The sequence below is a fragment of the Phasianus colchicus genome, chromosome 21 (assembly GCF_987193195.1).
Source record: "Phasianus colchicus chromosome 21, bPhaCol1.hap1.1, whole genome shotgun sequence".
Taxonomy (NCBI): Eukaryota; Metazoa; Chordata; class Aves; order Galliformes; family Phasianidae; genus Phasianus; species Phasianus colchicus.
Genome location: NC_143456.1, coordinates 7,972,921 through 7,985,800, shown reverse-complemented (window position 1 = coordinate 7,985,800; position 12,880 = coordinate 7,972,921). Strand labels below are relative to the sequence as shown.

General features: G+C 48.1%; 2 protein-coding genes and 1 long non-coding RNA gene across 5 annotated transcripts; 1 reads left to right on the top strand and 2 right to left on the bottom strand.

Moving 5' to 3' along the window:
* Window positions 1–221: 221 nt before the first annotated feature.
* Window positions 222–4,770, bottom strand: PRR11 (proline rich 11). 3 transcript variants are annotated; one of them, XM_090122641.1, is made up of 10 exons: window positions 4,248–4,770; window positions 3,783–4,048; window positions 2,895–3,017; window positions 2,383–2,634; window positions 2,153–2,251; window positions 1,569–1,678; window positions 1,378–1,437; window positions 1,198–1,291; window positions 1,028–1,119; window positions 748–930 (listed from the first exon to the last, which is right to left on the bottom strand). In XM_090122641.1, exons 1-9 carry the CDS (start codon window positions 4,768–4,770, stop codon window positions 1,030–1,032), a joined length of 1,617 nt encoding a protein of 538 aa, XP_089978767.1. In that variant the 3' UTR covers window positions 748–930; window positions 1,028–1,029. The 3 variants fall into 3 exon arrangements, with proteins under 3 accessions (XP_089978769.1, XP_089978766.1, XP_089978767.1); XM_090122643.1 differs by lacking the exons at window positions 748–930; window positions 1,028–1,119; window positions 4,248–4,770 and adding exons at window positions 222–306; window positions 664–728 and having other exon boundaries at window positions 3,783–4,234; XM_090122640.1 differs by lacking the exon at window positions 4,248–4,770 and having other exon boundaries at window positions 746–1,119.
* On the top strand, window positions 4,700–12,458 carry SKA2 (spindle and kinetochore associated complex subunit 2). The gene is made up of 7 exons (XM_031591544.2): window positions 4,700–4,840; window positions 8,650–8,739; window positions 9,439–9,615; window positions 9,877–9,963; window positions 10,905–10,944; window positions 11,377–11,509; window positions 11,987–12,458. The coding sequence occupies exons 1-7, from the start codon at window positions 4,808–4,810 to the stop codon at window positions 12,111–12,113; spliced, it is 687 nt and encodes a 228-aa protein (XP_031447404.1). The 5' UTR covers window positions 4,700–4,807; the 3' UTR covers window positions 12,114–12,458.
* LOC116227977 (uncharacterized) lies at window positions 8,996–12,521 on the bottom strand. The gene is made up of 3 exons (XR_004166689.2): window positions 12,433–12,521; window positions 9,188–9,303; window positions 8,996–9,071 (listed from the first exon to the last, which is right to left on the bottom strand). It is a non-coding gene; the product is annotated as an uncharacterized LOC116227977 (long non-coding RNA).
* Window positions 12,522–12,880: the final 359 nt, after the last annotated feature.

Genomic DNA, 12,880 nt, shown 5'->3' with positions numbered 1-12,880 from the left:
CCACGAAGCTCTGCGGTGATGCTCCATTGGCAGAGATGTATGGCTGAGCCCTGGGAAAGCGGCCTGAGTGTGGCTGAAATCCAGTCCTTGTATAGCAGGACTTTGTCCCGAGGCCACGCCGTGTCCATGCTGAGCAGTGAGCTCCTCTCTGTGCCTCCAAGCAGTGCAGCCTTTAATAGCAGAGGTGACCTCATCTGGCCCCAAAGCGATACAGACTGCAGTTGTCTCGTGTGCTTTTAACCATGTAATTGTGGAAGACTGTAAACGTTCACTTCAGGAGCACCAGAGGGCACAACTGCTGCTTTGCTTGGAATTTGTGCAATTGCAAGATCAGTCTTGTTATAAAAAATACTGAATTTCCATAAACAAACACATGTATATTACAAGCAGAATCAGCACCAGGAACACAACAGTCCCTGTTTCAGCAGCAGGCAGGTATTAAAATACTGAGAAAACCTCATTTTGTCTTACAAAATACAAAACCAGATCGAGACACAGTGGGAAGATGTTGCTTTTGAAAAGGGCGGGCTTTGGATAACGTGTTTTCAGAATGCCCCCTTCCCAAATGCACTCACACACATTCGTTGTGCCTCAGTGACATTAAAATGTGATCCAAGCAGCTCCCTGACCATAAATGAAAACACATCACTGTGTAAACCTTACTTGTGCTCATCAAAGCTGTTGGCAGCGCTCAGCCGGGCTGGTGAGGGGCTCTTCGGATGTGCCATCTGTTAACACAAGAGCTGGGTCAGACCTTGGCATGTGAGCTTGGTACTAATTGCTACTGAGACAAAATGTAATTCTTAACTGATGTTTCATAAAAGAGAACAGATGCGGCCAATCCTTAAGGTAGAAGTTATGATGAATCCTCAGGTTCTGTTCTCCTGGTACTCAGATAGATCTCTGATCTTAGAGATAGTGCTGACAGTACTGGAATGGTGATAAAGAAAGCTGTTTTTGTCCTTAGCCAGGTCAGATCACCTGCTGGAAGAGGGGCAACACCACTCGCATTCTGCAGTTTCCTCACCATTAAAATGGGAGTGATAGAACAAACACCTTTATTTGTGGGTACTGAGCACGCTGGGTGATAATTATGGGCTGGGCACTGATACAACTGCACTGCAGGAAAAAAAATCCATATGAAACTGCATGGATTTTAAAGCCAGCTCATCGTTCCAAAAAGACATCGTGACTTGCCTGGAATTTGCGCCGTAGTGCCTGTGTCATAATTGGTGTCAACCCAGTCCCACATTCAGTGTTTTCTTTATTTAGTGGAGTGCCACCAGGACTTCTGAAAAGGTTGGAAATGAGGGCAATTGGGATTAGTTCACTGATTTTATTTAGAATAACAAAGCAAGAGAACAGAGTGCAGCTTACCTTTGTATATTGACTTTCTTAAGATGTTTCCGAAGATCTAACTGATTTTTAGGTGGGGTACTATTGTAAAAAAACAAAACAAACAGGTTTAAATGAAACATCTTCCACTCCGTGTTCATCATTGTTCTGAACAGAAAGATGTATTCTGAAGGGCAGAATTTAATACTGAAGAAAGAATGAAAGCATCTTACGTTAAGGAGCTTGTAATGCGAGCTGATGGCTTGGATTTGGATCTCAGATTAACACTCTGTAAATCAGAGACTGTAATTAATGCCCTGTGTGTCCTCTCTGGGGATCCTGCCTGAAGACAGAAAATAATGTTACACAGATAAACTTTAGAAGGCCTCACTGATCACAGACCTATTTCAGATTTACATCCTGAAAGATTTAAGTGACTTATGGCTTTCATGCATTTTTGAATGATGATTTTAATATGTCTTGGATAAACTTCTATTTGTTTGCACTTGTTTGTTTTTAAACAAGACCTCAGTTAGGCAAAAGAAACTGCAAAATATATTGATACTGTAAAGCCCTTCTTCTAAAATCAGAAGAGCTGTGCTGCGCGTCAGCTGACACTGGCATAAGTCATTTCATTTATTCATTTCCAGTGCCAACATACAGAATTAGGATTCCTTAGAGCTCATCACTGAGATTTTGAAAGAGTTAATTTCTTGAAAAATTCTCTGAGGGGCCAAAACAAGCACTGCAGGAAATACACTGGTTCCAGTGCACAGTTGGCCCCAGTGCACCATTATCCACGTGTTCTCTGGTTCACCTTGTCTGCTCTCAGGCTGCTGTCTGTCTTCCTTAGCTTTACATTCAGGAGATCTTTGAGAGTGATGTGCATCGGTGCATCTTTTTTTACCGACGGCTCCTAAGAACAAAGCATGGTTGGAAGGGAGATTGGGATCAGCAAGGGGCTGCTAATTCACAAAGATATGTTCCCAACGTACCCACAAAAGAACTCAGCCATGAGTGAAGTAGAAGAACCACCTCAATCCTTACCAGAAGTGCTTTAGAGCCGTTACCACGTTTGAGGAGGAGAGGTGCTGCAGGCAGTTTTGGTGGTGGCAGTGGTGGTGGTGGTGGTGGAGGAGGTGGAGGAGGAGGCACAGCTGTGGGCTGCAGCTGCACTGCAGGAGGCCCAGGAACTGATGGTGGAGGGTTTGGCTGCATTTCTACAGGAGCACCCAGAACTGTTTGACTGCATCTCTGACAGTGAGAGCTTTCTGAAGACAAAGTTGTAATTCCACTCTTCTGAAAACAACATAAATAAAAGAATATTAAATCCACTGCTAAAAGCACATGGAATTTTTTGAGAAAGGAGGTTCTGGCTTCAGTTGATCCAGAAAGAGGTACAAGGTGTCATTGGAAAACCAGCTCCATTTTGCCATGAAGTAACTGCAGCTTAGCAATGCTGTATGCAGAGAGGTGAAACACTCTGCAGTGAGGAGATCTTGATTTCCTCCCCACTGATACAAAAAACCACCACCCTGCCCACTGGGATTGAGACTGACCTGCAGTATTCCTTGTAGTCTGGAAAATTCAGTTTCCAGCTTTTCCAGCTGCTCTTTGAATGCATTTAGCTCCCTTAAGTAGACTTGTGAAGGAAATATCACCTCTTTAACCACTGTGAAACTCTAGAAATAAAGAGGAATCGCATAAATATTTTCCACTAAGTTGCATTTCCAGAGAGCTCTGATTACTGTTGGCAGCTCCAGCACAAAGTTCTCACTGAAGTCAGCAGAACACACAGCATTAAGATACACAGTTTCACCAAACAGCAGGAACCCAAGGAACAGCAGGAACTCCATTTATGAATTCTAAGGCGTGATTCACATCAACCGTGAGCGGTCATCTCTGTTATTAAAGAAAGGCTGTGCCTTCAGACATTGCAAATCCTCCTGATGCTGCAGTACAAAAGCTCCATTTCACACATTTAATGTAGACCTTTCAGGTACTTGAAGATGTTACAGAATCACAGAGTGGCCCGGGTTGGAAGGGACCTCAAGGATCACGAAGCTCCAGCCCACATGCAGGGCCACCAACCTCCACATTTTATACTAAATCAGGCTGCCCAGGGCCCCATCCAACCTGGCCTTGAACACCTCCAGGGACGGGGCATCCACAGCCTCTCTGGGCAGCTGTTCCAGCACCTCACCGCTCTCTCTGTAAAGAATTTCCCCCTGACATCCAACCTCCATCTTCCCTCCCTCAACTTCAAACCATTTCCCCTCGTCCTGCAGTCGTTAACCTTTCCCACAGTTGACTCCCCTCCCGTTTATAGGCTCCCTTCCTTCAGCACCCAACACACGCGGTGCTTCAGGCGCTGCAATGGACACGGCCGCACTCACAGCGCAGTTCTCAGCCCCGCGGCCGGGCAGCACGGCGAAGCGGAGACGTACCTGAGTGACAGCGCCGCGGCACCAGCGGAACAGCAGCGCCGCGACCGCAGCCAAAGGCCGAACGGCGCGCGTGGCAGCGGGCAAAGGCAGCGGGCAGAGCGAGGGCCGGGCTGCGGCTGCGACCGGAGAAAGGCGAGCCGCGCCGGGGCGGACGGCAGCGCCGCGATCGCACGGAGGCGCCGTGCCGCAGGCCGGGCGCTGCGACTGCGGGGCGGCTTTGGTTTTGCCTCTCGGCTTTCGGCGGCGCCGTCTGCGCTTTGCCATCGCTGCTGTAAAGGAGGGTGAGGCGTTAACGCGGCCGGCCGGAGCCGCTCCCAGCGGACGCACGGCGCGGCCGCCTCTCGCGGCGCCGTGACGGCACAACGCAGCGGGACATCCCGCTCCCGCACACCGCCGGAAGCGGCCCCGGCGGTCCGTTACCGCGGGGTCTCTCAGTACCCGCAACGCCCCCCCCAGCCCGCTCACCTCCCGCCCGGCGCCGCCGATTCAAACCGCTCCTCGCGCCGCGCGCAGCCAATGGCAGCGCCGCTCTCCGCCGCCTCCACCCGCGGCCCCCGCCAGCCGCGCGTTGATTGGCCGCCGGGCCCGAGCTCGACGGGAGAGGAGAAAGGGCCAATCGTGGGCCGGGCGCTGCTCCGCTCCGCCATTGGATCAGGGCGCGCCCTCGCCGCGCTGCGATAGGCTGCAGCTCGCGGAGCTCCCCTTTCCCGCCAATAGCAGCCCGGCGCCCTCTTCTCCGCCCAATCGCGTCTGGATTCCACTCTGTCCCAATGGCGGCTCGCGGACTTCCCTCCCCCAACCACTCACCGCCCGCAGCCTTTCCACCAACCAATAGCTTCCCCTCTACCTCAGAGAAGGGTTTACATTCCTTCCCGCCCAATAGCGAGCGCCCTCTGTCAGCCGCGAGCCAATGGGAAGGGAGCTCCGAGTGACAGCTGCCCAATCGGAGCCCCCGGCTCTCCCACCCTGCGGGGCGGGGGGTGGGCATCTCCCCGCCGCCGCCTGAGGAATGTCAACTATTCAACATGGAGACGGCGGTTACCAGGCTCGAGACCATGGTGAGCGCGGGAGGCGGCGGGGCCGGGGCCGGGGCCGGGGGGCGGCGGCCGCGGCTCGGAGGGCTCCGGGGCCGCGGTCCAGCGGGGCGAAGGGGCCGCGGGCGCGGCCGGGGGCGCGAGGGCGGAGAGCGGCCGTCCGCCGAGCGGAGCCGGGCCCCGAGCGGAGCCCGCGGGAGGGGCAGGCCGGGGGCGCGGCCCTCAGGGGGCGGCTGCCGCCCGCCGCCAGCTCGGGCGGTTCGGCCGGTCCGTTCTGTTCGCCGCCCCCCCCACAGCCCGGGGGGGCGGGGCTCCTCGCGCCGCTCCGTTCCGCCCTGAGCGCGGCGGCGGGGCCGCGCCACTCCCCTCTACCTGAGGGGAGCCGCGCTCCGCTCCGCTCCGCACCGCCGCCCGCTGGAGGCCCCGCGGAGGGGTCGGGCCGCGCCGCTCCATTTCCCCGCCGCCCCGCGAGGAGGGGTTGGGGGGCGGGGGGGCGTGGAGCGCGGCGCGCTCGGACGAATCCATTTTCGGTCAGCGGGGGGGGGGGGCGCAGCTCACACCTGGGCCGGCGGGCGGAGGCCGGACGGCCGCTCCCATCGGCGCGCACAGCCGTAGGGGGAGCGGGGCGGCGGTTTCCCGCCCAGCGCTGAGGCGGCGCCGCGCCCCGGCCTCCCCTCGGCTCCGCTTCCCGCCCGGCCCCGCGGTCCCGGCCCTCACCGCGCTCCGCTGCTCTCGGGCGGCCCGGCGCCGTTATGTAACGCTGCCCGTCCTCCGGCAGCGGGAAGAAAGTTACAGAGCGAAGGAAAGCGGTGCTGCGCCCTCACACACACGGGGCTGCCGAGCCCTTCGGCTGGAGTTCTGTGCGGCGCCTTTCGCGTCCCAACCTTTTTTTTTTGTGTGTGTGGTTTTTATTTTTGGTTTTGTTTCATGTAGTTTTGTTACATGCATAGTTTGTTTGTTTGGTTCTTTTTTTTCCTTTATCTGAAGCCCTTCGGGAATATTTTATGCGTGTAGATGCTTAATGAGATCATTTCATTCCTTACACGAGCTGAATGCTCTCACTGGAGTTGCTCGTCAAGCACGGCGCTCCTTTGTGTCTTTTCTCTGGGTGGAAACTTCCAGGAATTCTTGGAATCCCAAACATGTAAAGTTATTATAAATGATCATAAAATTATTATGAACTTGTCCGTTAGGTACCTACAGAGCAGAAAGGGGCGTGAATGGCACAAAGGACGTCTCAATGCAGAGACAAACACAGGGAAGTAGCACAGCCGATTCCTGCCTGCTGTTCCCCCATTCTGAAAGCATTGGTTTCAATTCCTAATTAAAGAAAAGGAAAAACGAGTTTAATAGTCTCTTAATTCTTATCAGAACGCAGTAACATTGCTGAAGGGACACAGAGTGGATGATAGGAGTTTTGAGAAATAGCTAGGTCTTTATCCAAAATCATTCGGGGAATCCATTTGGAAACTGATTTCCTATGTGCAAACCTCTTACAGAAGTGTAATAACTCTTTGTCAACAAGTTTATATATATACAATGGCATCTGTGTTCATTGATGCCTCTTGCTTTCCCTTCTGCTCGTTGCTTCTTCCTCCTGGGCTGCCCATGAGGTTGGCTCTCCCCACAGAAGTGGTGAAATAACACTTCTTATTTCCTCAGGGGTTCTGACACGCATTTTGTGCAGAGCTTTGCCTCAGCCTCATGGAACCAGGGATAAACTGACTTGTAGGAGCTTACAACGAGCAATGTGAATGGTCATCTCCATTTAATGGAGCCTAGTGCTCAAGCACAAAACATGAAGAGTTGAATGAACCACCACATCTACAGTGTGAGATTTATTATGCGAGAAACTGTAAAGCTGACTCACTTGCAGTGCTTTTCAGTGTGTACTTCAGCAGCCTGCACTGAAAAGAACTTAAATTCTGCACACATCCATTTAGTAAAATTAGTAGAAGTGGAGAAGTGGGCAGGTGCTGCACTCAGAGCCTTTCAGTTGGTTTCTGCTACCATTTGTAGAAGGGTGATCCTGCCTGTTCCTCTGAGCGGTGTCTGTCCAGCGCCCTTTTTATGTTGTACTACTAGTGATCATACACAAAGCAGTGCAATGTTAAAAGGGCATTGGCCAGCAGTGCTGTCTGCAGTGCTCCCTGCTATGGAGCTGCATCCATAAGTGCTGTTGTGTCTGAGAGTGGAGGTGATTGGAAAAACAACTCTCAAATTGGATTTGGTGAATTCCTTTACCTAAATGTCCACGACCGACAGCAAGCACCACCTGGTTCAACTTACTTCTTTCCAACACATGTTTTGGGTGTATTGACTGCTTGTTGAGAATTGTTGCTGCTAACGAATGCTCTGACTTTATTGCACTACTGTACTTCACAGCTAGCAGTGCAATAGTATTGTCAAAGCATCTGAAAGCAGAGCGTGCAGCGATGGCGTGAGTGGTGCCTCCAATTGTTTTGCTTTCCTCTCAGCCTGTGAGTAAGTTACACATTTACATCTCAGAAACTGCATTTCCTGTGTGACTGCTGTGCAGAACTCGTCATACAGGTGGGCACAGCCCATAGCCTTCACTTGGGGGTTTTGGAGGTGTATGTTTCCATAAATACTACAAGAAATAAACGGTTATAAATTAAAGGAAGGCGGATGATGATACATCCTTGGGGCCTATAAAAATGTTCTGAAATTGCTGATAATAACCTTTGTCTGTAGTTAGTACAGTTTCAGGAGAAAGCAGGAATGCTGATACTGCGTTTGTGTTTTCATTGAGCACAATGGTGAAGCCAGGGTGAAGCCAGGGTTGCAGGATGGATACACAGCACATTCCTGTCCCCTTTTCTGACCTGAGGGACAGCAGCAGCACAGCGTTCATGGCTTACCATTCACTTGGTGTTCCCACATGATCGATACTGAAATATTTCAAGAACAGATCTTCGTGGATAACGTTGAAATCCATCCATATTCATTGTCTGCATTCCCAGTAGTTAATAATCAAAGGAGCTTTCACAAATACAGCCTTATTTTGATCCTTACAAAAGTTGTATTGATTACTTCAGAGTTAAGCTCGATACAATTAGTGACAACAACACTGAGCTAAGTAAATTACAAGAGTTTTGACTTTTATCACAGGCTGTTCTGTCACTGTAAAACCCCCCAATGATTACACTGAACGCCTTTCCTTGAAGTCCTCCAGAGGTGTTACAGTTGCAGTACTGATGTTGTCAGCAGGCTGCGTACAGGCAGTGACATCGTTCTCTGGTGGCTTATTTATCCCAAGGAAAGCAGTGTGTTGTCATCAGTTGTATTATCTGTTTGTCAGTCTGTTTTAGTGGGGGATAATGGAATGTGTGACAGTTACTATAATCGTCTGGGAGAATTAACTCCTCATGTAATTAACAGCCAAATCTGTTATACTCCACTCCTCCGTTTTTTTTCCTAGTTTCTGCTGTGTAAATAATGGAGCATTACAGTTTTGCTAGCAGAGTTCTTAATGTATGAAAAGCAAAGCAGCTGACTGAGGAAAAGCTTTACAAACTGCGGGGAAATATGTTTGTGTCTGGGGAGAACAAATTGAACATCTGCAAGCTCTGAAGACCAGTTTCAAAAAGCTGTATGGTTGTGGTGCCCTGAGACAGCTCCCTCTGCAGCAGGGCTTGGCTTTGTCCTGAGAGGTTTGCATGGAGGGGCAGGGAGGGCTGGAAAGACATCAACCTTTACAATGCAGGCACTTGTCTTCTGCCTTCCTGAAATACAGACAGTGAATGCAAGTGGCTGAGGTTGGTCTTTGGGTTTTGTTTGTAATATATTGTGGCTAACCCTGAATATTTCAGTTCCAGAAGGCAGAATCTGATCTGGATTATATTCAACACAGACTGGAATTTGAGATAATGAAAAGTCTTCCTGATAATCCAGCAGCAGAGGTAGTGTTTTTGAATTAAATGAATAGATTTTATGGCATTCTACATGAAATTGTTAATAAATAGTTATTTTTCCTTAAGCGGAAAATATGTGAATGTTCATCTAGTTGTAAGATGTTTACTGCATCTACACCAAGGTATCTGAATTCAGTGCAGCAATGAGCAGAAAGTGTACATTTCTGATACAGTGAAATTCCCCCATGTTTTATGTTGAGAGGCAAGCAGTAAGTTTAGCAGTAATGTTAGCACGTGTTAGCACTTAGAGATGTTCCCTGTCTCAGCTGAAGTGCAGCCTCAGTTTGAGAGCAGAGAGATCAGCAGTGCCAAGTACAGTGCTGGGGAGGGAAACAACAAATGGCAGCATGTGAAAATCTCATAAAAAGCCCTTGTTGCCACGTGCATTGTGACACGTAGTCTTGGATTTATAACCCTTTTATTTCAAAATCTTTACCTTCTTCCAAATCTGAAAAGCCACATCATATTTGTCATCACAATAAAGGCTTCCTCTTTTATTCATTATGGACCACGGAGTTGTACTGGTTTATTAACAGCATCTGCCAGTTGTGCCTGTGAAAAAAAGAGATACTCTCAGCTGCACCTTTTATTGTAAAGAGTTGGTCTTAATCCCATGCTTTTAATTCTTACATGCCCAGGTATTTTCTCTTATTGGACAGTTTAAATGGACCTTTCGTTTCTACATAGGAAAACCCAGTTGCTCTCTTAGAAGAACTCTCCGTGGTAAAATCTCGTTACAAAACGTTATGTATGCAGCTGGAAAAAGTTTCCTTAGAGCAGAGAGAATCCATGAATGGCATCCGTGCTGCTCTAGAGAACACCATGAGGATCGTTCAGGCACTGCAGCAGCGCACTGATCTCCAGGTAGTGCTTTTGTGTCACTTACTTGGTTCTCACTGCTCTACGTGACCAAGCATTTGTGTAACCTCTGTGTAGACATGGGTAGTTTAATTGGAAACTATTGCATGCACGGATGCTTCAGAGATAAGACAGTTTACCAGTAGAAATGTTGATAAGATTGAAGCCAGTCTGATTCATTGTTCAGTGTTTAAACCAGTAGTATTTAGTTTTGGAGTTAAAGTTACACTGTCAGTGGTTAATATGACAAATGTCTTTTTTTTCTAGCGCTTGCCTCTGTCAGAAGAAGAACAGGCTGCAGCACAGCAGTTAGGCTGCCAAACTGCTAAAGAAATGGAATCACTGGTTGAAAAGGTAATGAGGCACAGAGCACTGGTACTGCAGAAGCTGTGAGTCCTGAGCAGCTCAGCTGACATCAGAAGGGCTGGTTTGGTACCTTCATACCTTGAGTAGAGTTTTTCAGAAATGGTGCTGAAGTTCCTAACAAACTTTTTTATTGTTTACTGGTTAAGTTGGTTATTTCTCCCCATTAAGTTGCCTATAAAAAAACTGTTAAGACAGAAGACTTTTCTCCTTGTTTGTTTGCTTGGTTTTTCTTTTTTTTTTTCTTCTTTTTTTTCTCATTGGGAAATGTTCTCTTAGTACATTATTTAAGAAGACTTTGGATGGCAGCAAAGAATGTGATGGATTCAATTCAGTGCAGTTTGGGATAGGACTAGCAATAATTTAAGTGTATTTAAACTGTAATGCAGTACAACACAGATCTAAACTAACACTTGTTAAAAAGTTGGATATTCTCCCCTATCTATTTATAGCACAACATTTTAATATAATTACCTGCAAAGATTTGGTCTTGGTCATGTAATAATAGCAAAATAGTGAAGATTTTATGGGATTTTTTGGTCAGTGCTGCATTTCTGGCTGAGGAAAGTTCGATGCAGCTCCCTTTGCTTGTTGGAACTGTCAGCCTCTAAAGGTTGTTTGAGAATAGGAAAGCTGTTGTTTTCCTTTTCTGCACGTGCAGTGATTTCTGCAAGACCTGCACTGGAATGCAAAGGAGAAAGCTGAAGGGCTCAGTCTGACTTGCATGAGTCCTTCTGTTTCCATTTTAAGCATATTTTATTCGAAACCAGGATTTGTTCAATGCCTAAGATTCTGCTGTTGGCTTCAGTGGCTGCAAGATCCTCGATTACACAAATAAGATGTAATAGCTCACACAGAAATAAAATTGTAAAAAAACCTAAATTCTCAGCCAAACTCACAAGAAATTCTGACATTCTTTTGTTCATTTTTAGCCATTCTGTTCAGAATCTGTAGACCCTGACACAGCTGAAGGTGAGTGGTGGAAGATTCTTCCTGCTGTTTTTTTTTTGTGTGTGTGTGTGCATGTGTGCGTCTGTGATTTGTTGGGTTCTTGTCTTATGTTTATGGTCTGGAAGAAGATGGTGTACTATTTTACCACAGAAATAACCCTTGTTTAATCCATTTATCCTTTACAGAAAGGAATTCTTTTTTGTTGTTGTTTTTTCCAAGTGATGTCTGACACCACGTCTATTAATGCACATCAGATCTCAAATCCACATCAGATCTTAAATCCATTATATTTCACTATGTCTGTAGCAATAATGATAGTCTGGGGGGAGTATCTTCTTCCTCTCCTTCCTCCTTTAGACTCATTTGGGAGCTTTGTTAATAAGTAGTGCAGGTATCCTTTTTCTTTGCCCTGATTTCTGAAGCACCAACTATCTTCTATTTGCAATTTTTTAGAGTCACAGTTCAAACCACTGTCTGAAGAAACACTTCTGACTGTGCCAAGGAGTATCAGAAGCACCGTTAAATTAGCAGACTTGAACAATTTGTACAGGGATTTATTTAACCACTTTGTTGTAAATAAGAACAGGTAAGACTTAAAGCTACTCGTTAATAAGAATTGTATATGCTGCATAGAAATTCAGCATTTTCAAATGAAACAGAAACAGCTCATTTACCACTTGCTGCTCTACAGTAACTCTGACATTTCATCGTGCTCCTCTGCACCCTTCTGGGTGGGTGTGCACCACAGAGTGTCAGACAAAACCCTGAGTTCATTTGTATACAAATGACTTTTATGCTCATTTTCACTGGATGTGTTCTTTGTGGTGATGATAACAGTCAGAAAGTTTTAGATGCAGGAATTCTGTATTATGAAGCTGTGTCAGGAAGTGACTGTTCCAGTTTAATGCAGCCTGGTAAACCTGATGACAGTTGGAATAAACGTGAGAATGGCAGAGCACGTGCACAAATATTGCCTTAAACGAGAAGTGCTTTTTTTGCCATTTTCTGTCAGACCTGCTGCTCCATGCCCTGCTGTGCTCAGCACTTTGTTCTTGCCTTACAGAGCGGCACTGAGCATCTCACAGATGAACAAAATGAACATGAAAGCCACTGACACAAGGATACGGATCTTGAAAGAGCTTGCTATTGTGGAACTTGACAAACAAGGCAATGTTAAATTAGTCGTGTAAATGAAGGCCTGGTCCGTCCTCGTTGGGCACACAGCACCTTGGCCATGTGTCACTGACGAGTATTTGGTGGCTGGGAGTTACAGAACACTGCTGGAAGGCTGTTGATATCTCTGTACACAAATGCTATTTCTAGTACTTGAAAAGCTGCAGAATGAAACCCATTGAGGTTGGCATTTGCCCGTGGATGTTTACAACGTTTACACGACTGCAGCCCACGCGGTTTTTGAACAGCACTGTTAACCAGGTGTCATTTCCATCTCATTGCATTCCTGAGCGGGGTTTTTAAGACAAATAACCCAGGCCACTTCACTGTACTCACATTCCTGAATAAATGGTGGAAGCAAAGCGATGTGTCCATAGGTTTATCGCTCTGCTGTCTGTGTGGTGGCTGCCGGCCCTGCCTTTGCTGCCTTTTGCACACCTCAGCACAACAGCAGCCCCACACAGCTGGGAGGTTCTGCCCTGTGCTCGGAGCCGCCTTTGACCACCCTCAGTTGTTTGGTTCGTCGATTGACACCAAATTTGAGAAAGCAGGAGGTGTTAAGCTCATTAAGCTCCTGATTTTGTGATACATGACAGCGAACGAGGGAGCTCTCACTCGGTGCCGTGGCGGTGCGGGGTGAGACGCGCGCAGATCCCCGCACCTCACAGAAGTTCTGAGCGCCGTTCCCGCGCTGCACGCGCCGCCAACGCCTCACGGCAACGGACGGCGCAGCGCGCGCGGCGCTCAGCCCGCCCGCCTCCCGCCCGGTCGCGCGTGCGCAGTG

Excerpts from the sequence above, each read along its gene's own strand:
- PRR11 (XM_090122641.1), bottom strand. The coding sequence starts at position 4,770 with ATGCCCACCCCCCGCCCCGCAGGGTGGGAGAGCCGGGGGCTCCGATTG. Across the intron at positions 4,049-4,247 it reads TCGGCGGCGCCGGGCGGGAG|CGATGGCAAAGCGCAGACGG; the intron begins GTGAGCGGGCTG and ends CCTTTACAGCAG. Across the intron at positions 3,018-3,782 it reads GCCGCGGCGCTGTCACTCAG|AGTTTCACAGTGGTTAAAGA; the intron begins GTACGTCTCCGC and ends CTTTATTTCTAG.
- SKA2 (XM_031591544.2), top strand. The coding sequence starts at position 4,808 with ATGGAGACGGCGGTTACCAGGCTCGAGACCATG. Across the intron at positions 4,841-8,649 it reads TTACCAGGCTCGAGACCATG|TTCCAGAAGGCAGAATCTGA; the intron begins GTGAGCGCGGGA and ends TGAATATTTCAG. Across the intron at positions 10,945-11,376 it reads AGACCCTGACACAGCTGAAG|AGTCACAGTTCAAACCACTG; the intron begins GTGAGTGGTGGA and ends GCAATTTTTTAG.